General features: G+C 37.0%; 1 protein-coding gene across 2 annotated transcripts in view; it reads left to right on the top strand.

Moving 5' to 3' along the window:
* ABCC4 (ATP binding cassette subfamily C member 4) overlaps positions 1-27,861 on the top strand; it is a 154,108-nt gene that overhangs the window by 23,310 nt on the left and 102,937 nt on the right. For both annotated transcript variants that reach the window (XM_032996986.2, XM_042805883.1), the window contains exons 7-14: positions 2,481-2,606; positions 5,411-5,660; positions 9,459-9,563; positions 13,905-13,994; positions 14,353-14,544; positions 16,076-16,170; positions 16,277-16,363; positions 26,881-26,977. In XM_032996986.2, the coding sequence (XP_032852877.2) occupies positions 2,481-2,606; positions 5,411-5,660; positions 9,459-9,563; positions 13,905-13,994; positions 14,353-14,544; positions 16,076-16,170; positions 16,277-16,363; positions 26,881-26,977 (1,042 nt within the window). The remainder of the gene's footprint in view (positions 1-2,480; positions 2,607-5,410; positions 5,661-9,458; positions 9,564-13,904; positions 13,995-14,352; positions 14,545-16,075; positions 16,171-16,276; positions 16,364-26,880; positions 26,978-27,861) is intronic.

Raw genomic sequence — 27,861 nt, 5'->3', positions numbered from 1 at the left:
TGTACTTGTGACCCAGTCTTGTAAACACATATATGTGCAGCAGTGTATGATGCAGGCATTGCCTTCAGGGCTGTAGGAGTTTGCAAAAATGGACTCAGTATCTGATAGAATGGTATACACTGTGTTATGCAGTATTGATTTTACCTGCACAAGTACTAGAAGTTTTACAAAATACACATGACCTAATATATTATTTGAGAAATAGTTCAATTATTGGATAAGACCATTTTATATATGTTTATTCACAAGAGCTCAACCCTTTCACTGCTTAGCCATGCAACTGTAATATTCTCATTTAAAACCCTTTTAATTTGTTTTGAGAGAAAAACTATGTGAAACTGTTGTGTCAGGCATGATTAAAACCCACCAAATATGCCTCGTGAAAGAAAAAGAAATTCTGCAGCTTGCTTAATTTAGAATGGTTGTTAATATCATAGAGGGGATTTCTCAGACACTTGAAGATTTTTCAGCTCCTTTCTTACAGCGCTCTCAAGCATGCTATGTGAGCATGTGTTCCCCTGTTGCCCTGATCTGCATGTACTCTGAATGTAATAGTTTTAAAACTGGGAACATGTCTTCCTCTGCTGTAAATTACCATCATTGCACTGGAATTCTGTGTACTTTAAACCATACAGAATATCTCTGAGACTGTAACTTCTGATATGTATGTACAAAATACAGTTTTTGCAGTGTAGAGGAATGTAACTTAAAAAAAAAAAAAAAAAAAACAAAACAAAAAAAAAACCCCAAAGATAGATAGCCCCCCTCCCAACCTCTTGAATGTTTTAAAGCAATTTGAAAGAGGATGGTTACTATGATAACATTTCTGTGGGAAAACTGAAAAATTGGTTTATAAGAACTACAGCCGCTTTGATTCACACCATTGAAAAAAGAAACCTCCATTAGCATTATTATTTTCAACTATCTTCAACCTTCTGTTATCTGGAGGCCAAGCCTGGAAGTTAGGTCTGAAAGGTGATTGTTCCAACAGATTACATGTGAGAACTGTTGTTTGCTGCTGCAGGGATATGAAAAACACATGCTAAATTTTGCCTTTTGCAGTGATGGTGTGTGTATGGGAAAGAAAGGATGAAATCTCACTTTCTTTGAGGAATTGTTTTTGTTTTACTGTTTTTTTTTTTGTTTGTTTTTTTTTGTTTGTTTTTTTGTTTTTTTTTTAAAGAAAAAGAGGGTTTAGCAAAGATAATCTTGTTCCATGTCAGTACAGTTGATTTAGGCTAAGCTATCTTCCTCAGTCTTAAAAAGAAGCCTTGATTGTATTAGGGCCAAGTTCCTACATTTCTTTTGTCGGTTTTCTTGTATAAATATTTCTTAATAACCTGCTTCAGTCATCCCAACATTTATGGAATGCTGATGCTGAGCAGTTTTTTTTTTAAATGACAAGCAGGCACCTGAAATTCTTTCTACTTAGGTGTTTTAAACATGGCTATTTCTTCTAGAGCATCAGAGAAATCTTACAGGGGACAGGTTAAGCTGACAAAACTCAGCTGCCCCTTCTAAAGAGCTGGTTTTTTTCTTTTTTTTTTTCCTGTTTTTTTTTTTTTTTTTTAATATATGATCTCAGAATCTTAATTTTCATTGGTATATACGAAAATAGGTGATTTAGCACGAAAATAGGTGATTTAGCACGAAAAGGTATGTTTTATCAGAATAAGGCTTACCATAGCTCAGTATGTGCGACGTATGTTTGTCTACATGAATGAATTCAGAATTGTAATAGGCTTTATTAGGATGTTTATGCATTCATTAAATGGCTTCTAACTTTCAATGCTTTTTTCCTAATTAAAACTGTGACTTTATTATTTAATTACATATATTTTCCGTTTTGTTCATCACTGAAAACATAATGTGGGACTAAAATAGATATAGTTACTGTAGTGCTAATGACAATTAATGCTTAGATAATACTTATTTATTAAACAAACCCATATCTAGATTAGCTCTCCTAAATTATAGCTTGTGTAACATTACTAAAGAATCTTTGCTTCAGTTAGGGCTAATCTTTAAAAGACACAAACAGAGGCCAGTTTCTTTAACATTGAAAGAGCCTGATGAGAAGTGTTGTTATTTTGGCATTTCAAAACTATTTTTAAAAGTAATTTTCTGATTTTTGTTTAGTTCTAAATTTAATATTTGTAATTTTTTTTTATTGGAGGGTTTTTTTTTTTGTACATAAATACGTTGTTTAAGAAATACTATGTGTTTTCACAAGCAGACATATAATTTTGAACATTGAATCAACTCACAGTTCCCTGACAATATGGAGTACCAGGAATACAGATGTACCAAGTCTGTCTGCTTTAAGATACTGTTTTAGGAAGACCCTTTAATGCAATTACAGTTATATGAGTTCTATTTACAAGTAAAAGCAAAAACTTAATTAATATGAGTATGTTATGCAATTGTAAATAGTCTCTTTTTTTGAGAAGCTGAGAATTTTCACTTTATGCTTTTTACAGAAGCAAGACAGCTGCCTTAACAGATGTCAGGATTAGGACCATGAATGAAGTCATAAGTGGTATGAAGATAATAAAGATGTATGCTTGGGAAAAATCATTTGCGGAACTTGTAAATGGTTTAAGAAGGTAATCCTGGAAAGATACAGCTTGGTATATGCTCTATCTCTGTTTCCATTTTTTTACATGCCAGTAAGTGTATTATTTTGCGCTTTAATGTGCGGTTTACTACTTTGGCGCTTTTTTTTTTTTTTTAAATTTTCTATAGCGAGAGTGAAGGAATTAAGATATATCATAAGGGGACAGAAAAAGAAAAAAAAACTTTTAATGTTTATAAATTCTGGTGGGTTTTTATGCTTCTTTTTCTGGTTGTGTTTAAAAACAGCAACTAAGAAACTGTAGTAGTTGTAATTAAACAATTTTATCCTCACAGTTCTGTAAAGTAATAGCAAGAAACCAATGAGCAGACATTTCCCTTCTGATAAGTATATGGAATCTGACTTTCTGTCCTAAATGATAGCATCCTCAGATAGTACTCTGCTTCCGTTTCTGTGTTTTGAGCTATTGCTCAACCCATCTGGGAATGGTGGAGGGGAGAAAGACAGCATTTCAGAAATTCACTTGTTTCACTGGCAAGGCCAGCTGAGTTTGGTATCCTAAGTCATTTCATTTCAGAGGTCTGTCAGCATCTAATTAAAACCTATGCAAAAATTTGATTTTCAATCAGTGTTTGTGCTTTTACTTGAGAATATAAGAGCATTCAGTGCTAAAGGATAACTGTAGGAGTTCAGGTGTGTAGTTCTCATCATTTAATTTCCATGTTATGTCCCTCTCCATCATATGAGTAGAAGGTTGTTATCCTGCTGTTGATTCTCTGATTTTTTTTTTTTTTAATTTATTTTATTTGGAATTCCTATTTTAAAATGAATTTTTTTCCTTTACAACCATGTGCAGGCTTGCAAACTTGCTAATGTTCCCAGAGACATTTCTTCCCACACACATAATCCTTTCCTCCTTCAGGTTATAGGATCCTGTGCTGATTGAACGTTCTTGATTGATTGAAAGCTTTGCTCTCCTATGTGGAGCCAGAGAGGGTATTTCTTCATTGAAAGCTTCCTCAATGGGTGTATTCACATCACTAAATTTTCGATTTCCAAGTTCAACACTTCATTAGGATTAGAGGCTTCCTTTTTAATGATGGAGAGAAATAAGGTCTTCCAAAACACATCTGGAGCCCTCTTTCTTTTCTTTAACTGCACTGTGGAAAACTGTAGTTAAAAGTCTTAAATTCAGCCAGGTGATTTATTGCTCAGTTTTTTCACAGTGGCCCTTGACAGTTGCTAAGATGACATCTGAACTCCTCTGTTGCTCTTTTTTCCTGTGGCTGTCTGTATTATTTTCCTTTTACATAGCTCCGTGCCTTAAGACAGAGTAGTGTATTATATACATCTTGTGGGTAGGCTGTAATTTATCTGATATTTATGGAGAGTAGCACAAAGAACTTGCTGATTATCCACAGATAGTGAGAAGATTATTAAGGATTATTAGAGGGTGGGAAAAGAGTTTCATCCAGGATTGTAGAAGTAATTGAATTAGACCCAATTCAAATAGTTTACATACAAATGTTCTTTCACTGTACTCTAGAGGAGATCAGAGATTGTAAGCCCTTAAGCTGAAAAAATAAGTCTTTGAAACTCTTTGAAATTCTGTCAATTCAGCCAATTTGGCAAGTATAGTGGGAAAGTTGCTTAACTAGTTTTCCAGTATCATTCTCTCCATTAAGTGAGCACTTAATGTACTTCAAAGTGTATAATCATAACTTGAGTTTCTAATCTTAGTATATAGTTCCAAGTGGAAGGTAGTAAAAATGATCAAGATTCTTCCTGAGAATTGCCAGAATATTTGGGAAGAGAAATTAGGAATTATTTCAGGATTTTATGTTCTATATTATTTCAAGCAGATAAAATTAGAATATATGGGGAAGGAGTAAGTTGGTATGGATCTCTTGATAAAGAAAAACTATCATTTTAATAAGAAGTTAAGCCTGATGGCATCCACATTGTAGATAATGCAGTAACGTTTTAAGGATTGGACTTGGTGAGTCATTTAGAAGTGGAAACTGAAATTTAACTGAAGTGGAAGTTGAGAACATACACGTCAGCAGCTTTTCTGTTTCTGGAGGGAGACTTATATGTATGTGCAGTACTTCAGTCACTATTTAGTTCGGGTAACGGCTGGCAGAACAGTTGGCCTCACAGATCAGTATTTGCAGAATTATGAACCAGAACTCCTAGAGCAAAAGAAGCGAGGAGAAGGGTCCAAATTGGGAAGGATTTAGACTGAGATCAAAGGGAAATCCTGTGATCCAGCCTGAGGAGCAGCAGTTGAATAATGGCAGATATTTGGGCCATGGGTGAACTCTTGATCTTTTGGCAGTTGCCCTGTTTTTTCAACTGCAGAGCATGTGTTGATCTTATCAGGAGTTTTGTGTCTGAACTCTAATGGATTTTGATATTGGAAGGATAAGGAGTTTGTGGGTGCTTGGCATTTATAGAGAGGTTTTTTTTCTCTTTGCTCTTGTATGCAGCCCAGAAAGATTCAAAGCAGATTAGAATCTGAATTAAAATGCTAGTTTGACCAAAACAGAAAAAAGAGAGTAGTTTGGTTTTCTGTCTTTGAAAGATAATTAGTTTCTATAGCCATTAAGATATTAAATATAATATTTTTCCATACTCAACTTCTAAGCATTTTAAATGCTCCTGTTATTTACCATATAATATACTTTCTTCACAGTTCTTTACATATGAGTTGGGGTGGTACAAGGGGAGGAGGAAGGATATAAAAGTGAAGTCCTGCGAGTGGGTTTCCCTCATCCTGTTGTTGAGGGCAGCTGTAATGAGATTGATGTGATTGTTTATATTTTGCATTTTTAGGAAGGAGATTGCCATGGTTATGAAAAGCTCATACCTTCGAGGACTGAACTTAGCCTCTTTCTTTGTGGCAAGCAAAGTAACAGTGTTCATGACTTTCATGGCATATGTACTCCTTGGCAATGTTATCTCTGCAAGTCAGGTGTTTGTTGCAGTGTCCCTGTATGGTGCCGTAAGACTGACAGTAACTCTGTTCTTCCCTGCGGCTGTTGAGAGAGTATCCGAGGCAGTGGTTAGCCTACGACGGATCAAGGTATGGTTATTAATTTGAATGGTATGTACGTTTCTTCTCTTCTAACAGTGCTTTAATGTCACAGACAAAAGCAGCCTTATTTTAGTTTTGCAGTTTAGAATTTTTAAATGAAATAACCTATTTTGAAAACTGAACGTGTTGCTGTATGTGCATGTCCAAAAACATGATGTGCACTGTAGGGCAGGCTGAAATGTAGGAAAAAAGTGTGCATGCAAAGAGGTGTTATAGACTTTTTTCAAGTAAGAGGGCAGAAGGCCTCTTAGGGCAGATGGGAGCTGTAGGATTCATATCCATATGCCATGTGCACTGCACTATGTCAGCTATGTGTGAGCCCTAGCTGGTGTCTTGTGGCTGCTTTCAATACTGGAGTGAATATTCAAATTCAGTCAGGATGAACATCAGTAATGCTGATGGTTTTGGCAGATGGACTTTATTTTGTTTGGTTTGCTGTGTTTAGTGTGTGTTGTGAATAAAATAGTCATGTTTGCTATGGGTACTAGTACTTTAGCATAAACTGCAAGAGCAAAATTTCTAAATGCAAAATGCATTTTGAATTTAAAACTCAAAATCACAAGTTGTCAGGTTATTGAAATACAGAATTAAAGCATGCCAGCCATTTTAGAACTTAATTTTACGAAAAAACACAGGTTGATCTAGTCTAGAGTAGGGAAGACAAACACTTTAGATGTAATCATGTGGCTTTGCATAGTATCACTATGCCATATGTTGGTGAAAGTAGCTAAAAACCTCCTATTTTTTCTTTTCCATGTGCTTAAATACAATAAATCAGGTTTTTTGTTGATAAATTTTCTACCTGTACTAAGCCTGCACGAAAAAATATGTATTAAACGTCATCTTTGCATTTCAGAGAAGCCTTTTGTAAAAGTTGATGCAAATGAAGTTAGAAAAGGTTCATGTGTAAAAATCATGACCACAGCAATATTGTAGGCATTAACATTTATTATTACTGCTTAAACTAAACTGGGAGGGAAGATGAGTGCTTGACGTACTGGATGTTGCTTTTCTGTACTCTCATATACCCAGTGTTCAGCTGCAGGGCAGTGCTCTTTCGAGGGATCTTTCAAGCTGTACAGGTTGAGAGACTGGATGGCTGAAAAAGATGCCTTCAGAACAGGAGAATGGCACTGGAGCAGAGGCAGTAACAATCTGTTCCTTTTTTTTCCTCTTTGTTTCTAGCATATCTTAGTGGTCCTGTGATTTGCTTCTGACAGCTGGCTCCAGCTCTGTTGCACTTACTATTCCTTAAGGATGGTTTCAGGAAAACAACTCCAGAATCAAGGTTCATTGGGCAAAGAGTTGTCCTAATGAATCTGTAGCATCCTTGATTCTGTCACCAACTTTCTAGCTTCCATTTCACAAACTGTTTCAGGGTTGGACATTTTGCTGCTGAATGACAAGATGCTACCTGACCAAAGATGTGTTATTGAAATGTAAATAAGTGAAAAGGAATTAGAAGAAGAGAGTAGGAAGTACAGAAAAAATTACTAAGATGATAGCTAGGTATATTTTGACAAAACTGAAAATGTGTTTTTTTTTTTTTTTTTTTTTAAGATGTTGCTTAGGTTTTGTAGAACAAGTGAGGCTTCTGCAATAATCATAAGGTACATTCAGATGGAGAAAAAGAAGCAAGAGATACTATGCTTCAGGTGACAATAAAGAACAATAGTCACATGGGAAGTAGTAGCCTTTACTCCATATTCATTTATACATGCATAAGAACTGTGTGACAAAAAAAAGCCAGTGTTTTTCACCTAAGCTCTCTTTTTCCCTCACCCTAGCTATACATTTGAGAGCTGATCTGCATCTCTTCTTGAAGCTCATTTTCTCCCTTGTGATGGAACAATAGGCTCAAGGTCCTCTTGTGAAGCAAAGTGAGAGTGGTTGTTTTTCAGAGAGTTATTTTGGCAGACACGCAGAAAAGAGAATAAGTTTCAGCTGGGTACGAAAGATAGAGGTTTCTCTTTTAAGGACAGAGACATATCTCAAGCTAATATTTGCTTCTCAGAATTCTGTGGATGGTAGCAACTTTATTTTTCTTTGGAAGATTATTAAGTATGAAAAGAATGGAAGACTGTTTTAAGACAACTTAAAGAGTCTCTAAGGCTTAAGTTATTTATTTCATTTGAAAGTTTTATTTCTAGTGTTGATTATTTTCCCCCCACTGTTTATAATTGATGGTGTTAACTATATTATTACTTTTCTTCATTTTTACTAGTTTTATTTGAAATCTCCCATATGTGTTAGTTACTATAACATTTTTGAGTTAAATGGCTAGCTAGGATTTATACCTGGGATGAATGCTACTGCTAGAAGAGTAATGTTAAATGCAGAAACGATGAGACACTGATTCCTTGCTTTATAACTGCTGTGGTATTTCAGCCATCATCTAAATCCAGATCACATTTTTGAGGCCTCTTCTCAAGCCACACACCCCAGTACTGATTAAACCTGTGTCTGGAGTTCTTTTCCCTGCCTACCACTCTCTTATCTCGAGTTCCCTTTTGCACCTCCGTTTGGGCCTGCCTATCTAAAACAGCGCTCAGCAATACTCACCTGGCCAGAGACCTAAGGCATGGGTGGCTTTGCACTTTTGCCTTTTGGTGGAGATACACTGTATATGTGCAACTGTATATGTGCACTGAGTCTGCGGAATGCTACATTAAAATGCTTGGCTTCTCACCACTTTCTGAAACAATACCTGCCAGCTGGAGTTTGAGCAGTAGCTCTGTGCCTGTTAATACTTAGCAGTATTCTTCCTGCCCTCCCACAGTTCTTGGCATCCTCCTCCTGCTTCTTCTTAGTTACTGACTTCTGTCCGGCTTCAGCAGCTTTCTCACCTCTGCAAACTGTCAGCTCAGTACTTGTTAGCTGGTCTTGGCTTCTACGATCACGACCTCCCTTCTTTTCTCAAAATATTGTCTGCTAGAGCCTATTTAAAGTCTTCATACTCTGATTCAAAACATGATAAATTTTTCTGGCTTTGTCTTAAAATTGTGGTAACTGTTACCCTTGAAAGCTTTCTCTAGAATTTGCCCCTTTCCTTTCTAAATGTGTTTGAGCTATTTATAATCCAGCATCAGGCAAGGTGTGCTAAAAGCATGGCTGTGGTACAAAAGTTCACGTTTCCGCAACCCAAAGGAAATGGTCTGTGACTTGGGGTATGATGTAGAATTACAGTAGTGACAGTGCAGTGAACAACTTATGCAGGCGTAAGCAATTTATTTGTTAATGAAAAGGAGGAGAGGTTCGGATAGTGTTCTGCAGCCTTTTTGTCACTTGAATGCTTAATAGGGACAGTGAACAGCTGCTTACTGTGTCGTCGTCATTTTTCTGAGCAATACAACATAAGTCTTTACCAGCAAAGCAGTGGAACAATAAGGCATTGCAGTGAGCATTTCACCTCTGCTGCATGAGGAGAGGAAGTCAAACAGTAAGATTTATCAGTGTTTTAAGGAAAAGGCAGGGTGGGTTAAGGTCCATTTGCTTCAGGAATTCAGTTTTATTGAGCAGGTGGAGTCCTGTAGTACTTTTATGCTATTAAATCTGCATTTTTGGGGGGGAGGTGTGGGGTGTGCAGGGGGACAATTAGCTAGTTAGAGTTATGCTGTTGAAGAATTTGAGCTTCTTTGGAAATGTAGTTGCTTGATCAGTTTGTGGCTGGTATTCTTCCTACCCTAATTAATGTTTTATATGCTGCTTCCAGAAACACATGCTTCAATTCCTTTCCAGTTCTCAGTCTCACATTAGGCAATATCCTGTGCTTTTCTTTTATTGCAGAACTTTCTGATACTCGATGAGGTCTCACACTTCAAGCCACAACTGCATGGTAATAATGAGAATGTCATTCTTCATGTTCAGGATTTGACTTGCTATTGGGATAAGGTAAATTTACTTCTACTAAATGTAAAATATCTTGGTGCTGCAGTAATTTTAAGTCTACGTATAGTGTGCTGATGTTTTGTATTCCACCTTTTGTGTATGAGAATCCTTTTAGTATGTTAAGCTAACTCTGCAGAATAGTACTGAAAATACTATCAAGTGCATCTTAAAAGTAGCTATTCCTGAATATTATACTAAATGAAAATCTGTGCACTTCTATGTGAAAATATCTCTTGCTGTTAAACAGCACCATATTGTAGCTGGGATACTTAAATTGGAAATAAGAACAGACAGCACAGTAAGGTGGGCCTTAGCATGTGGTTTTTTTTTTTCTGTGAACTGAATGCTGATCAATCCAGTAGTCTAGAACCAGTACAATATTATACTTTTCATAACAGATTTGAAAGCTTTAGAGACTAGTCTGCATGTATTTGTTACTCTGCATTTTAATAAAGACTGTTCAGCTACAAATTGTTCTCTGCTTAAAATGCACCAAAACCACCAAAATGACTAGAAAAAGGCACAGTACACAAGTGATAAATCTAGTAGGTATCCTTTCCTGTAAGAAAGGCAAAGATTGACTGTTGTTTCAGATTTAAAATTTCATTTGCTATGATAAGCAGCAATTTGTGATTAATTGTTGGGGCTATTATGAGCTGCCAGTGTTCTTGCACAAGGGAAGCTTCAGTCTTCATAGGAAATGCTGGAAGCTCTGAAAATTAATTTTGCATATAAATGTAATGCAACTAAGACATGTAATGTATTTCCCTCTATATACCCTCTTCCTCTACATGTGTTCCTAAGAAGATAAAGTGTGAGAACATATGAGGATCTACCTACTACTACTCAGCTACAGAGTAAAATTGCTGTATTACTTTGCTTTACTTTCTCCGAGTTGTCTCTGTGATATAAATCTGAGACATTGAACAAATTTTTTAAAATGAATTGATACGAAAAACTTAATGGTGAATACATTCTAATACAAAATTGAATGTATTCCTTAGTCTTTGTTTTCTTCCCAGACCAACATTCGTACTACTGTTAACAATTTATAGGAAATGGTTGCATAATATGCCCATAAAACAGCTTCTATTTTTTTTTCATGAGTTGTTTATATTGCATAAAGCAGGACAGCATGACTGGAATTACTGGTTTCCTTTCGATTTAAAAGAAAAACGAGCCAACAAACCACCCACCAAACTGTTAATGTAATTTTCATTTTGATATTTAATAGCAGTGTGCATGGGAGAAGAATAGTTCTCCCAGAACTATTAAGAGCTGCTCAGAAAGTTTGTCTTACATACCCTTACAAGAATGCAAAATAATTTTATAGAGTTGCTCACTGAAAAGATTATGAGTTCTCACAGAGAGGAGTTATAAAAGGAACAATAAAAGTATGTTGTCCTTTGTCAAGTAACTGACTTAGCTTGCTACCCTATGTTTCTCAAGACTCTTTGGATCTCGGTATAGTCACTGTACAGCTGCATGATAATTTTCTTGTTTTTAAAGATTGTGAGCCAAAAGAGATACTAAAAAACCCAACAACCCACAAATCCAAAATCACTTGAACTGAAAAAGCAATTATTAGCTAGACTTTTAGGAAAACAATCTAATGTAGTATGTTACAGTTTATCAGAAGATAAAACCAACTAATTCATGGTCACACTCTTGTTTTACTAAGGCAAATATTATCTTGAGTACCACAGGCTAGTCTGTTACCAGCATGGGAGTAGGGCTTCAGTGCGCGTTTTTACTGATGTACTTTGAGTTTACAAAACAGTCTGTCTGCTCAGCTGAGCGACTTCAGATTTAAAATTCAAGCATTTGAACAGAGTCCAAATTTGTCTCTTGTAATTTTAGTCACCTAAATGAGGAGCACAACTAATGTAGTATTCCTGTGCAATATATGATCTTTGTATCCCTTAGATGGGATGAATTGCTTCTTTCACTTAACTGTAGAACATGTAACATCTGCCCAGGTGCACCTAAGGAATTGCTGCCTCTGCAGGGATCATTCTCGTGTTCTTCTGTCCTCGTACTCTGTATCTCTGTTCCCTCCCTTGTGCTGGTGTTAATGCTTCTGCATACAACCCTGTGGTAAACCAGTTCAGAGAGATAAAGCAATAGAAAATGAAAATGAATCACTTTTAATGTGATTTGTTTTCTAATAGCCGAGTCCCATGGCCAAGGTGTTTGCAAGGTTAGGTGAGCACAAGTGGCAGAAGAAGGGAAGTGAAAGACACAGACAGTTGACACGGCGCAGGGAGCTGGGTTGTCTGTGGTAATGAGCTGTCAGATGAACTTAGCTGTAATATTAGTCCATGCTCTAATTTAAGTGTCTCAGTTTAGTGCCTAAAAATAGGTGTGATGAGTTCAGGACAAATCTCCTTTAATTATAAGGAATGCTATTTTGCAAAAATACCATGCCCCTTAGGTGTGTGTGGTCATGCTGTTTGCTTGTATTACGACTTTTGTATAGGTTATATGATATCTTACAATACCACTTTAAACTATTACCCAAATATTGTATATTAAAAACATCTTAAAAATTTCCTGTAATGTTTCTAGTGTCTTATGATGTACTTTTTAAGAAACCTGAGTGTGGGTGGAAATATCATTGCATTTTCATGAATATAGAAGCACAGCCTCAAGAGGTCCAAAGAAAGGCCTGTGCATCTGAAAGCGTGATCTACTTTTTCCATATAGACTAATTGATTTAATAACAGATATTTATCTTCCTACAAACTGCATTAAAAAAAACAACCCCAAAGTCTTGTCTGCCATAAATTGGTAGAGTTCCCCTGACCTCAGCACTAACTGAGCACCTGAACTGTGTACTCTGGACTGAGAAATCAAATTCATGCTAAAATGCCGGGGGGGGGGGGCAGGGAGGTGGAGAAAAAGAAAAAAGCCCCATTGATGCCACCTTGTGGAAATTAATAATAGCAGCAAAAGTAGTTTTGCAGAGTTTCACAGTGCGCACAAGTTTGGGTTCCCACAACTGATTTTATGTGAACCTTGTGGTAGTGCTTTGGTGTAGGAGCTGTGATGGGGACATGCAGCTTTCAGCTCTGGGTAAGGTGCTGCCTGACTGACTATTCCTCCTGGCATGAGTGGACACGTGTGTGCTAGCCCAGCCCTCCCAGCTGTCACAGGTGTGGATGGATACTGTGCCCGTGCCTCCCAAATAATCTGAAATGAGTAGCAAGCTTCCCCTTTTCGCAGTCCCAGAACTCGGTCACGTGGCATCTTCTCGGCGGGGTTAGGTGGTGGCCCCTTCAGGCTCTTGAGCTTTAAAGGGTGCCTGGAGATTTTAAACAGTTTGCAAGCTCTCAAGAGGTACGCAGTTGGTCTTCTTCACCTTGTTCTTTCTTGAATCTTAAGGCTGGGGTTTCATTTGGTCCCTTAATAGCAATACATTGGTGCTTTGTTTTTTTTGAATGCATATATTTTTCTGTTTACATTTTAATGTCAGTCATGCTTAGTGCAGTCTAAGATGCATGTAAGGGCAAATCCTGTTACAAGGGTGTTTTGCTTTAATGAGAGGGAGCTGCACCAGGCCCTTAGGAATTGCGGTTTAGCATAGCTATTAAAGACATAAGCATCCTTTATTTTCACAAGAAATAGGCATTTTTACAACCTCAATAGGAGAGGTGCAAAATATGTTCCGAGATCAGCTTTTATCAGTAGTGTAACATAAAGGATAGGCATACTAAAAAAGGAATATTAAACAAATAATCCTATGGTAGTATATTTTCATACAGATAGCCCACTATGTTGTCTGTGAAAAGTCTCTGAGAATCCACGATATACAAGATGAAGTTATATAAAATCAAACGGCATTTTTCTATTTTCACTTTGGATAGAGCCTTGAATAAAGCAAACACAGATCTGGCTTTCCTGGGCCTCTGATATTGCTTCAGCCCTCCCTGTTTCCAGCATTTGTCTGGCTGCTTGCCGTCGCTGGGTGTGCTGTGCTGGGGCTGGGAATGCCGCTGTGCTGGCCCCCAGAGAGCTCCTGTTTCTGAGGCTGCTGCCCCAGCCTTGTGCTGAGCTGCAGTGAGGATGTGTGGGCTTTGGGGAAACACTGCTTCTGCTGTCTTTTGGGTTCCTTGTTCCTTGAACACTGTTTTATCTGTGTTACATGTTTGTGGTGAAGGATCAGGGTCTTTCAAAAGTGTTTGTGAATTCCTGAAGAGGCAAACTGTGCACCTGAAAATGTGGTGGGCATATAGCTTGCTAATTTACAGTGATTTATGTGCATTGTTTTCTGTTTCTAAAGAGTTGTTCTGATGGTGTGTAATTTAATTACTGAGGAAGCCTAACTTTTTCTCAAATCCGTAGAGTTTAGAGAGCCCAGCACTTCAACAACTTTCGTTTACTGTCAGACGAGGGGAATTACTGGCGGTGATAGGTCCTGTAGGAGCTGGAAAAGTAAGTCTTAATGCTTCCTCCGTTCTGTGGGGGTTTTATGAGTCTGTTAAACATGACTAGAAACTTGAAAATGTACACTTCCTTTCTGTGTATAACATGCTTCACATCAAGATACTGGCATTAAAGAAGGGCAGATGTCCTTCTGGAGGTGGGGAGGAGATGGTTCAGAGTTAAACAGTACTTTGTATGTTGCTTTTAGACTGCATGTAAAGGGTACTAGGGCTCTTCTACTGTTAGCAGTAGTTTGGGTGACAGGGAGAAATAGGCCATTGTGCCAGTAAACACTGCTCAATCTCTGTGATGTCCTTAATGCAATTAAACTTCTCGATTCTTACTTTATTTCTTTAATCTTCCCCAGTCTTCACTCTTAAGTGCTGTGCTTGGTGAGCTGCCTAAAGACAAAGGTTTGATAAATGTTACTGGAAGAATTGCCTATGTTTCTCAGCAGCCTTGGGTGTTTTCTGGTACAGTAAGAAGCAATATACTGTTTGACAAGGAATATGAGAAAGAAAAGTACGAAAAAGTTTTAAAAGTCTGTGCTCTTAAAAAGGTACGGTTTTCTCTTTGTGTGGTTTTTTTTTTCATGATCTTTATTTTTATCTTAGTGTTCTTTCAGACCTTTGGTATGTGCTGACATCTGTAATATATAGAATTGATTATTAGTAGTAGCATGTGAAATGAATCCTGTTGTTTAACGGAGATAGGTGTAATTATTTTTGACATCTGTAAGCACATTCCTGTAATTCCTGAAAATTTCACTAGAGGGAGGTGTAGTTTATGTGAAGCACAGACAAATTTGGAAAAATCTATTCCTAGGTATTTAATTTCATAATCACATTTAGCCCTTTTAGTATTATGGTAGGGGTGTGTGTGAATGCAGTAAAAGGTGGAAAACAAATGATCAAGCTAGCACTACTTGTGACTTCCATTTTGTAAATATCCTATATACTTTTTTTAAAAAATAAGTATCATGTATTATGCATTGCTAATGGCTGTCAAAAGAACCTTAGTGCTATATATTGGATAACTTGCTGAGCCCAAGTAGTTTTATGAAAAGATATTTTACAAAGGTCTGTGTGCAAAGGAGTTTGTGACATGAGATATAGAAGAGGATTAAGCCAGATTTGTCAAGAAACAGACATTTTGCTTGGCAGCTAAAAAGGTTTTATGCAGCATGTTACGATATTCCTGTCATCAGTGACACAGGTGAAAAGCAGATGGTTACTGTGATGAAATTTTTTTTACAAGGTTTTCACACATGGTAGATGGAGTTTTAATATCTCCTGGTGATATTCAATCATATGCTGTTGTCTAAACTAAAGGTTTTAGTGACTTTAAAAGACAGCAAACTGCATTTAAATAAATCCCACTTCATATTTGATGGTAGATTTGCTTTCCTAGTTTTCTTTTAAATCTATGTATCTTACAAAAGCTGTGAATAAAGTTTCAGAATATGTTTTATAGCTTAATATAAAACTTCCATATTTCTTGAATAGAAAATATAGTAACATGACATGGAACACTGCATAATTTTGTTCTCTTACTCATAGTCCCAAGCCCTATAAATTAACCGAATTTGTGTGATCAGTGTTGTGATTATTTCTCTTGGATATATTGCAGTAAGAATAAAAGTGATGCAATTCTTAGGGATATTTGCAAATGGAAGATAATTTGCTGATATAGTTCAGTTTTATTTATTGTGACAGTTCATTTTGTTCTGGTAAATAATAATTTACTGTTATACTTCATAATTTTTTTGTTTGATTTTCCAAATCACCAGCAAATATTCCTTGTAACAATAAGAATAGTAGTGCACTTCTTTCTGGCAAAGCTGTAGGAAAAGCAAACTTTGAGAACTCACCTATTTTTCCTGCTTTCTTAATTATCTTTGCTGAAGGTACAAAGTCATAAGGTAACTGTGGATATTTCATTTAGTATGAATCCTTGTATTTTAATGTAAGATGATAAGTTAACATTTTGTTATTTGAAAAAGTACTATGTTGAAGCAGCTTTGTCAGTCTTTGAAGTTAAAATGATTTAAAAAAATAAAAATCTTGCTATCTGTTCTTTCACATTCACAGGACTTGGAGTTATTAGCAAATGGTGACCTAACAGTAATAGGAGATCGTGGAGCTACGCTGAGTGGGGGACAGAAGGCCCGTGTAAATCTGGCCAGGCTAGTGCTTTTTGCTGTTTCTAAAATTTACAAACTGTCAGACTTTAGTGAATAAAGTAAATAAATGTAAGACTTTGTGATACTGACTTTTCATTAATCCTTTTAGAGCTGTGTATCAAGATGCAGACATCTATCTTTTGGATGATCCACTGAGTGCAGTAGATGCTGAAGTTGGAAGACATTTGTTTGAAAAGTATGTTACTGATATTTATTTTCATTTAAAATATAATTGTTATCTTTTAATTTCTTATAGAAAAACTTGTGAAGGCATTTTTGAGGAGATGGATCTCTTCACAAAACTTAATACATTCACTTTCTGCACTGAATTTTCCTCTATTTTATGTATTTGGAAGACATATTGTTCTTTTCCTCTGTGTGTCTTTCATTTTGTTCTTTATTTTTAAAAGCCCTGTAAAAGTCTGTTTGGAAGACAGTATAATTTAAATTATTCTTAAGGGAATATATGATATTTTCTTGAGGAAAATATCAGATTTCATACATGAGTATTGGGGCTTATGTATATTAGTACTGAGTGAAGAAGAATATGGGGTGGGATTTTAAATCACCTCTTAGTTTGCTGCAGCTTTATTTATGTAGTAATAAGCAGTTATTCAAGTGGCTAAAGAAAAAGACAGAACTCTCTGAGATTCTTGAGTGAATTTTCATTTTGGCTCTTGAATGGTTGACATTTCTCTCAAGTAGGTGAAACGGGACCATGCCTGCAGAATAGACTATGGAGAGGAGAAATAAAGGAAATGTGAATGTATAAGCTTACCATGAAAGAGAGAGATATTGGACCTTCCTCCATTCCTGAAGAAATAGGAAGGTGTTAATTAGAAGTCAGGTTCCCTTCTCAATATATTTCCTCTTCTTTGTCTCTCTCTTCCTTCAAACTGCCTAATCCACGGCACATAGTGAGTATGAGAATAATCCAGTTATTCCCAGCAAGTGTTTTGTCCTTGCTTTTTCATAGCTTGTGGCTCTTCGTATCAAAAGATGTAATCTAGAATTTATTAGAAATAGAAGGAAAAAATGCCATTGACTGAATTCAGTAGGCTTTGGTTGAAACCTTAAATGAGAGCATTTTCTTGAGCATACTTGGATCCTTTGAATTCCATGCTTCAAGTATATTAATTAATTTGGTTTTACTGTTGTTTCCTCCTCTCTGTCCCTAGACAATCATAAAAACTTGTCTTGCAGAAATGGTCGTAGAATTTTTATTGACTAGCACTGCATGTGTGTTCTTTTTCTCCATGCAGGGAAGTTTTTAGTATCTAAATTTGAGAATTGTACATCCCATTGATCTTTTCAGTTTAAAATCTGGAGATCCCTCTGAAACCCCATTAACATTTTGGTTTATTTCACTGATTTCTTCAAATGGCTACTGTTTGTTTCCATCAGTCAGTATGGAGTAAGAGTTTTATGATGTATAGGTTTTATGTTCTTTCTTCTGTGCAGGGATCATTTTCACCTGCCAAGACCGATAGATGGAGTTTGTTACTTCTGTAGTTCATGTACTCTATCAAATTCCTTTAATGCCTGTTGAAGCTATCTAGGCTTTAGCTGCTGCTTTTCTGTTTCTGCACAAGACCACTCTACAACTCTTGCATCTGACTGTATCAGTGTCTGAATTCTGAAAGTGCACCCACCTGAGCTGTTAACCTGTCTCTTCCTTAAGTCTTAGGGTCTTTTCACAAAGAAGAAAGCAGGAAAGTACAGTAGTGCCTTGCAAAGGACGTTGGGTTGCCTCTTCAATTTATTCTGGTTTATGTGATCTGTGATGCTGAGAGCATCTACATCCTGCTGCAAAACTAGAAGTCTGGATTTTTTGTACGTGCAAAACTGTAAAGGAGCTAGAAACCATTGCTCTGTGAGCACAGTTATGTTTTGCTGATAAATGTGTGGAGATGAGAAGGAATCAGATTATCCCAGAGAATTTGAAACTCAGAAAACTAGCTGGGGTTCTCTACCTTCACTTTTGTTTACTCTTCCTCCCCAACTCTAGATCAGTTTGAGCAAAAAAGATAAAAGAATTAAAGCATTTTGTGGAAAAAATGGACTGGGTAGAGTAGTAGAGGCCAAGAAAACAGCAATGCCTCCCTGTTCAAGATCTTAAGGGAGGGCTTTTTTACAAACTGAAATTGTCTTCTGAGACCTTCATGGCATCTATAAAAGGTTTTGGGGGTAGCAGGGAGAGTGTTATGTTCAGTAGCTTGCTTTGAAAAACAAGGCAGGGCATGTTTTTTAATACTTCCTGAACAGTGCTAAAAATGTGGAGGAAAGAGAGCATTTGGGGAAGAATGATTTCTTAGAACATGGTGCTGAGGAATGCCCGAGACACCACTTCATACAAGCTGCCCACAGGAGTCCAAACCACGAGGCATAAAACAATGGATGAAATGGAAGAAACAGGGGATTATTTAATGAGAATCTGAAGTGGATATTGTTTGGTTCACTCACTCCCCCCCCCCTTGTAATTTTATATTAATGTTTCATTTTTTTAGAAGTGTCTAGTTTATGTGTCTACATTGAAGATAGGTATGTTCCTAATAATTCCCTGAAGTTACGGTCTGTGGATATCTGGTTCATTACATTTGCTTCTTCTCCCTGTTCTGTTCAGCTATTGCAGTAAACAGTTTAAAATATATAAATACTTTTCAAATAAGAAGGAATGCAAGCAGCGCAGCTCTGGTGGGAAAATAGTCCATGATATTAATAATAAGGGACTGTGTCTCTTAAGAATTTCTCCATAATACAGACAAGTTGTTCTGCGGATGATGGTGCAGATAAAGCCAGTTTTCCAATGAATTCCTCTGTCCTAGTCAAACTCCTTGGGGCCTAGTAAGGTATAAACTGGAGATTCCATATTTTTGTGTTATTTGTAGCCTCTTTTCCTGTGAGCTCTCTTGATAGTTACAGTAGGCATGCTTCAGCCTTTTCTCAATGGGGGGCTCCAGTATAGTTCTATATTTCTGTACAGAATGGTGTATGTATACAAAAATACGCATATATTATCTATATATATATAAAAAATAAAAATAGCTTTTCATTAACTTTTAAGGAATGTGGTATTTTGAGACCTAGTTTTGAAATGAAGGATAGCTGCCCAGGTATAATAGCACATTTCCTTGTATGACGAAGTTTGGAATACTCTGTGATGTTCTAAGAAAATCACTCAGTTGTGCTTGAATCCCAAGAAAGTTCCTGCTCTCCCTGTGCATCTTTGTAAACGTATTTCTATAGATTACATGGTTTCAGATCATCTTTGGATATAAATTCAATTGTGTCCCGTCAGCCATATTGACACAAAAATGTTGTTTTAAGAGTGACATTTCTATTCCATCAGTCTGTTGAGACAGATGCTCTTCTCTAGGTGTTGTTCTTCCAGTGACAGGAGCTGTATGCCAGTCTTAGATGATGGTCAACCTGATTTCTTTCTGTTTTTCTTCTGTGCTTTTGAGAGTAACAGTTGCAGGACAGTTTGGGAATCTTTTAAAATCAAACCTAAAGTTGTGATGCTTGGGAGTGATATGCACAGGTGTATCATTCCTACTATCAAACAGAATTCTGCAAATCAGTTTTTTGTTCGTTTTTGTTTTATTTTTTAGCAGGAAGCTGTTTTGAATGTATGGTCATTTGTCTTTTTCTCTCTCAATTTTGCCTCTGGAACTAGATAAAAGCTGCAGAAGAAACCACTGCATGTATCACAGCACAGTAATGAACGTTAGCATCTATTCAGATGGAGCACTTCGTACTAGGTGATGGTCTCCAGGAGGAACTCAAGGGGCATGTAACTGGGTAGCGGGTCATGCGACAGCTGTATGCTGAGGCTGACCAGAGTCACCCGGCAAGTTGACCAGGTGTCCTGAAAGATAAAGTCTCTCCATTGCCATCTGAGGTAACTGGGTGTTCCTCTGCAAGAGAGGGAAGGGAGCAAGCGTGATTTTGTAGCAAAGGTGTCCTTTGTAATTGCAGAAAAAGGTGAGGAAGAATTGAGCTGATGGCAAAGGAGAGCGGGAAATTCCATCATGTGAAATGCATGGGTTAAGAGATCCTGAATTCCTCAGTGCATTTTTACCTAAGCCCCAGAAGTGCTTGAGGGGAGGAGCAAAATGAAGTAGGGAAAATGAGTAAAATAATTATTATTTTTAAAATTATTTATACAGATCTGAATATTTACTTTGACTATTTAAAATAATTTGATTTTTTTTGAACCCTTAGGAGTTCATGAATGCTTTCAGTCTCATTTCTCCCAAAGCTGGGTATGTTTGTAGATCTCCTGTAATGTTGGGACCTTGAGGAAAAAGTGCTGTTATGGTGGTATAGGTAATTAAAAACAAGTGGAGCTCATCAGTCTTGTAAAACTAGCAGATAAAAGCTAGCATGTCTCGTTTCTGTAGAGGGATTACAGACACAACCATTGTGTCAGAGGAACCAAGCAAAGATAACCCTGCCATGTACTTTCCAGTGCTGTGTTTAAAGGCATATACATATTACATGCTTTGTCCACAGATGTCAAGTGTACAGGGTAGTTGGTCTGTAAATTTAAGGATTTCATTGCTCCCTTTCAGGTAGGATCTCTCTAAATCAAGGGTATCTCTAAGGCTTCTCACTTTGCGTTTCATACCTGGTCCATGCTCAACATGCCTCTGATACCACTGCAGTGGTTACAGCCCTGATGAGAAGTATTGGGAAAACTTGAATGCCTGTACATCTTTTTCTGTATTAGAGGTGTTACTCGTAGAAACATATTAGTTACACTTTTACATTTAGATGATACAATTGAAATTCCTCAGCTTCATTGTGTTTATTGTAGGGAATACATTTGAAAGGTATGAATAAGTTTTAGTAATGTTGCTTGGGGTTTAGTGTTTTTTTGTTGTTGTTGTTTTTGGTTTTGTTTTTCTAGGAAGTGAAAAGTACGTGATCACTGTACATTATGTGCTTTCAAAAAAATGTAAAATTTTACCGATATACTTCACAGAAACGTGTCTGTGGTTTTGGTTCTTTGTTTTTTGGTTTTGTTTCTTTTTTTTTCTTTTTTGTTAAATCACATGATATAAAAGAAAAAAAAAACCACCTTGCAGAATCCCAATGTAGTTGTGTGCGTTAGTGGTCTGTGGGTGCAGTTGCAAAACAGTATTATGACTACTAAACCAGAAATGGGCTAAAGAGGAAGGTATGCAAATTCTTGTAGGAAAAGTTCACGAAGAGCTACTTAAACACTAAGATCTCTGGCTCAAAAAGTCTGTAATAAATGGACTCTGGAAGTTGGAAGCGTGTACCAAAGGAGGCATCACTGTATGTTTGCTTATATACCTTATCTAGTCATCCACTGCTGGCTGGTGCCCAGGACAGGGCAATGGATTTTGTGGGCCAATTGTCCTTATGTGTTAGCCAAGTGGAGACTGGAACTTGTCATGAGATGAAGATAAATGTTTAGCAAGATAAGCACAGAAATAGAAAAAGCATAGTAGAAGTAGATGTGGTTTTTTTTTGTCTCTGGCAAACATATCACACTTTTTTTTCCTTTCTTTTTTTCTGTTCTGAAATTTTATAAACTTTTAAATGTATAAAAACAACTGAGGGGTTGTTGTCCCTAAACCACTTAAATTTAAAGGGAAAGGAGAAGAAAGCAAATGTAGTAGGTAAATTAATATAATGAAGGCTTTATGCCTGTGACCACTTCTGTGTGTGCTTTACTTCCATTTCAGTGGTTATGTCCATTGAAACAAATATAAGTTTTAACTAAAGTTAAACTTTCATGTGAACTTCCAAAAAGAAGAGGCAAAAAGAAGGGTGAGGAAGAAAGTCGAATCATTAAAGAAGAAACACTTTGCAGAGGTGAAAGAAAGCTGGTTCTTGGAGATAAAAACTTAAAAAGATTAAAGAACAACTTATCTCAAAGAAAAGAAAACCTGATAGGGAAAGGAAGAACAAATGAGGATTCGTATGCACAAAAGCACCGAGACACACTGCCTTTGCACAGAGGAGGACTGTGTTGTTGTAGGCCCCCTTCTGAGTAAGTGTCTTCTGCTGCATGCTCTGCAGTATCAAAGCTCAAGCTAATTTTTTTTTTGACTTGTATAGAAATTTGCTGTCAGAATGCAATGAGTTTTTTAAATGGGTGATAGTATACTGTTACTGAGGTTTGTTAAAATATCGAGCGTTTGTTTGTTCATTTTTGTTGAATTGGAAGAGTGTAATTTATGGAGAGGTCTATCCTGAGTCTGTTATTCCTGATGATGAATGAAGGTCATTGATGTTACATTTTCAGGTGATAGAAAACAGGCAATGCTTCAGGCATTGGAGATGGACAGGGATTTGGAAAATCTTGGTTACAGGATGTGAATTACTAGATGCATGCAGGAGGGATAAATGCAGAGTGTTGACTCCGTGAACACACAGTGAACAGGAATCAGTAGTGAGGCAGTTTTATGGAAAAGGAGGTGCAGATTGAGGTAGACCACAAATCCAGTATGAGTCAGCAATGTCATGCTCTTGTTAAGGAAACTCTGCCCTGGGATTTATGACCAATTCTATATCTGGCAGTACAGGTAAAGTAATCCTCCTATTGTAGCTGTAAGGTCTCAGCTGGAATAACGTTCCAATTTTGTGTACTTCCAAAAAATGTAGACCAGCTGCAGACTCCAGTGTAGCCCATCAAGAACATTCAGGTGTCAAGGGTAGGGAAAAAAACAAAAACCAACAACAAAAAAGAGAAAACTATTGTCACTTAAAAAAATAATATATTTGGGGGACTTTTTTTTTCTCTCCTTGTCTAGAGGAGAAAGACTTAATGTATGAAGGGACTGTGTACACAGGAATAAAATGGTCTATTGACCTTTGGGAAGTAGTGGATTGAAATTGTACCAAAAGATGTAAACTTGGACTTCAGAGAAAAATTCTGTAATGGTGAAGATAGCTTGCCCTGGAATACATTTTGAAGGATGTTGAAATTTCTGTCTTTGAGCTTAAAAATGCAGGACAACCCATCCAACCTCTGTCAGGAATGCTTTTAAGTTTAAATTGATACTTACTTGGGAAGAGGATGCAACTTTCATAGTCCCTTTATCCCACTTTTCCTTGTACTGAAGAGGCTGAAGAAACTTTGAGTCTTCTCTGTCCAAATCTCATCTGGCTGTGTGTTCACACGTGTGTGTGTATGTGTGTGCTTGTGTATTTAGTAAGTGTGGCAATGGCAACTGCAATTTTTGCAGTAATTTGTTCTGTTGTTCTGTTGTCATGCATTAAATGTGCTCACAGTCTAACAAACAGAGTATGCCTCTCAACACTAATGGAGAAGCACAAGGGAGGTGACCTTTGTGGGGTTTTAAACGGCAAGTAAAAAGGCAGTGGCAGTTCTGGGCATACTCCAGCAGATGTCTGAACCCTTGGACCAGGTATGTCCACTGCTGAGGTAGGCTTTCACTGGATTCTCTGTGTCATCAGTAAGAAAAGGAGACACTGTCAGATAGTGTTTTACCTGGAATTGGGTGTTTAACCTAGAACTGATGGTTGCTTTACTTCAGCTACACAGCGCGGTATTACTAAAAGTAGATGCGGGATGAAATTAAGCTTTAGTGAACCACTTGAAACCATAAACACTTACGGACTATTTTGAGGTATGTTTTTTCTTTTTCAGTTCTAAGACAATATCAAGTTTTCACTGATAAGAATTCAGCGAGCTCTCTCTGAGTTTCTTGTCAGCCCTTTTATCACACTCAGTTTTGCTGAGCCTCTCTCTGAACTCTGGCTTCAGTCTTCTGTGGTAGCCAAGGCACCGTACAAATGTAATGCTCACTGTAAACTGCAGAATGGATGTTGTCAAATGGGAGAGAATATTAAAAAAAAAAAATTAGAAAGAAGGTTATATACGTAAAACTCAAGTAGTTTGATGTTCTGAAACAGACGCTAAGTATATACTTAGTCTTTGACTAGTTTTGCAACTTCTGTGCTTGATGATGGCACAGTATTTTAAATGGCAAAATTTTCTAGTGAGCTGTCTGAGCAGTGAGTTGTTTAACTCAGTAATAGATCTAAGTATATGCTCTTTGTTGTGATTTTTCCTCCCTGTGCCCATGCCAGTGAGTTGTGACAACAATTTTTCTACTCACCTGTTATCAACAAACTATTCAGCTAGCTTATTTCTACCCAGATAGACATGAAATCGAGAATTGTTGTTTTTTTAAAAATTCTCAATTGAGTGACCTGATATATCAGTGGAAATTTATATTTCCACAGAGGTCATTTTTGCCTTCTCTCCCGAGATCAAGATCACGCAGGATGCTGTGCTGACAGCTCCGATGGTTCTAATTGGTTTGGTCTGATGCTGTGATAACCCACCTTTTTTTCCCCTCTTTTTTTTTTTTTTTTTTTTTTCCCCCTCCGAATGCAAACTTAAAAGTGCAGTGAGCTTACTGTGACTCAGGATCAAGATTTAAAGGTTTTCAGCCATCGTATTTTCTAGTGGCTAGTTTGACCCAGTAAGCTGTTAGACATACATCTGGCACACAGAAAATTCAGTGATCAAAGTGGTATATAGGCTGTGGCACTATGTAAGGGAAAGCTAGATCTCTCTACGATGTATACCTGATATATTCTCTTTTAGCATCTTTCCTGCTAGGCAGGTAAATACCCTTTAGCCTCTCTGATCTTTGTCCAGTTCTCTGGATAGGTTTTGTTGAAGATTAGGTTTCTTGCATGTCTTCAGCTTGTGCTCTAGTTGCCATATGACTTGTTCCAGTGACTGCTCAGAAGGTGAACAGTAACCACAGAAGAATCACCACTAAGAGCTTGGTGTATAAATAGTTGCAATTGCTCAAATAGTTAAGCTGATGCAGATACCTTGATTAATTGTTATCTTGGTCAGCTGGGAATGACATCATGAATTTATAGTTGCTTCTTGAATGCTGCATAGCAAGCAAATAACTTCCTCAGGAAGAGTGTTGCTTTTAACTTAATTTTACTGGAGTTTATTTGGAACACTAATTTCTGCATGTACTAATGCTGACTAGTACCAGTATTAACCATTTTATAGTAGTCCACTTCCTACAGACTTTGTAGGAGAGATAAAATAGATATTAAAAGCTGTGTAGGGAGTTAATTGGAAATACAGCATGAATGTATGAAACACAGTAAGCAAGGATATCATTGCTGTTAAGATCATGTTCTTCATCTGCCTTACTCCCCTACTACTTATTTGCATTTCTGCTTTGAATTTGTACTGTTGGTTTGCTGTGGTTTTGCTTGTGTTTGATTTTTTTTTTTTTTTTTTTTTGAGACTGGGGAGAAAGAATTTGTGTTAGTGGGGGGGCTTCATTTGTTCTGTGTTGAGTGCCACTCTCCTGTGTCATGTTAGGAAATGGGAGTGAGCATGTCAGCGAAAATGAGCCAACCGGAGCAGATATGTGGAGAAAAACGTGGTGCCAACGTCCCTGTGTCGTTCAGAAGGTTCTGCTTCGAGGAGGCTGTGGCCTGGCCTTTCAGGCTTCATTCCTCGTTGGCTGACTACTGATGAGGGGTGCTACCGAAACGTGCTCCCACTTGGTTTTGTCTAGAAGTCCAGTTCATCAGCCCCGATACCACTCACCTGTATGAGCAACAGCAGATTGAGTTGAGTCAACTGGGAGACGATCTTCAAGAAGGCACCACTGATCCAAATGGAAAACGCTAATGTATACACCTTCACTGGAAACTTCAGTTCTAGACAGTATCAGTTTTCCTTGTTTTCTTAAGATAGCAAGTAGTTGAGAAAGGGACATCCTCTTGAAGGTTTTGTCTCCCTGCTGTGTTACTGTGGAGATGAAAGCAATGAGAGCGTTGGTGGTGTTGGATTGCAGTTGTGTCGCTGTGCTGTCCATGTTATACATGAAGAGCGTGCTTGCAGGCCTCTCCGCCTGTAAACCATTACTCCACTGCTGTATTTTGTTTTTGTTTTTTTTTTTTTTGGCTCTGATGACCTTTCAAGGCTCTGATGAAAAGATACCACATATCTTTTTTCCTAAAACTGTATGAAATTGAACTGTACTTGCTGACTGGTTCTGGTGTGCCCAGTCCCGTCTTCATTTCTCTCTTCAAATCCCAAACTTCTGGGGAAGTCTCTAGGGTGAGCAGGTGAGGTACTGGAGAGGAAGATAAGCCCTGATTCCATGGGAAGAGGTCAGAGATGGTTGAAGGATCTCACTTCTCTACAGTAATACATACCTGGATGTAGCTCAAATGAGTAGTACTGTTTCCTTCTCCAGTCACTCCAGTGACTCCAGCCACTCTGGGTGGCTCGCTGTAGCAGCTGCTCTGAAAGCTCATTTCAAAGAGGTTACTTCTAGTGGCTGTATTTTTCCATAAGTGTCCACAGCATGTTGCTCTGCTTTCTCTTTGTTAGTTTTTGTTAAATACACATTTTGCAATTCAGCTTATGACGTGTACATTTGTTAGGAGGATGTTTAACACAGTTTTAATTAAATGTCCTTAAGATATTTCCTTCTCTCTCACCCCACACCAGAAGTAAGAAGTTTCTTTTTCACTACCTTGAAAACTTTAAGTTAATTCAGTAATATCTTTAAATGTAATTTCTATAAATCTAATAAGCATGGGCATCTTTTTTTCTTACTTTAAACAATGTATAATTGAATAGAAGACATTTTCCAGAAATAGTTAAAATGTTTTAGGGCACTTCATTTTTTAATTATTTTTCCCATCTCTTTGCAGATGTATTTGTCAGGCCTTACATCAGAAGATCTCTGTTTTGGTTACTCACCAGTTGCAATATCTCCGTGCTGCAAATCAGATTCTAATTTTGAAAGATGTAAGTCATTTCAGTGTCTATACTTTATATCTCACATACTTTTTAATTATACCTTTTGATCTAAGAATGGAAAAAAAAAAAGCAGTTAAAATTTTTTAATTTTTATTTTTAGTTTGTAAATATATTTTCTGTCTACTTATGACCATATATGTTTTACAAGATTCATAATTATTAATGAAGTTGATTTTTCTTAAATACGTTCCCTGAAAGATATGTTTCTGAATTTTATCATGCATATGTGGATCTCACATACTGATTTATATTTTATGTAAGTATATTATACTGTGAGAGAATTGTTGATTTTGAGACTATGTTAATGCTTTGAGTTTATTCTTGTTTCTTACACTTTTGTGTGAATTAAGAACTGTGTTGATTTTGCAACCAGTCCCTCTTTTTAAATTAAGGCTGAGAAATGTTTACAGATACCTTTGAGAATGAGGAGGCCTTCAGTGAAACTGATTCCTTCCAAAATTTTTTGTACCAGATATTCATGTGTAGAGAGGAAATGCAAGAACTTCAGCTGTGTTTTGTTTTGTTTTGTTTTTTTAAAATTGGTTAGTGAAGTACTTTGGATTACTTTTGATATATCACAAAGCTGCAAAAAAATTACACTAGCTGTCTTTTTCTTCCCATTCTTCAAAAATTACAGTAGCTTTCTAGAAATGAGTATGTGATAGAGCTGTAAGAAGTATAGAAATGGTCTGTGTTGCTCCTTAGAGATCTCTGTGAGGACCAGAAAATTAAACTACTGTTTACCCCTAGCTTGGTGTAACATAAAAAGACTGATGTTTATGTTCAACAGCTTGTCCTAAAGCTGCATGGCTGTCTCGTGCAGCTTCTTTGAGGAGGTAATTCCTACCTGGCTGTAACTGGGACTTTTGTCA

This window comes from Tyto alba, unplaced genomic scaffold (genome assembly GCF_018691265.1).
Source record: "Tyto alba isolate M040663 unplaced genomic scaffold, T.alba_DEE_v4.0 Super-Scaffold_45, whole genome shotgun sequence".
Lineage (NCBI taxonomy): Eukaryota > Metazoa > Chordata > Aves > Strigiformes > Tytonidae > Tyto > Tyto alba.
The sequence above is the reverse complement of the archived record's forward strand: the minus strand, read 5'-3'. Positions and strand labels throughout refer to the sequence as shown.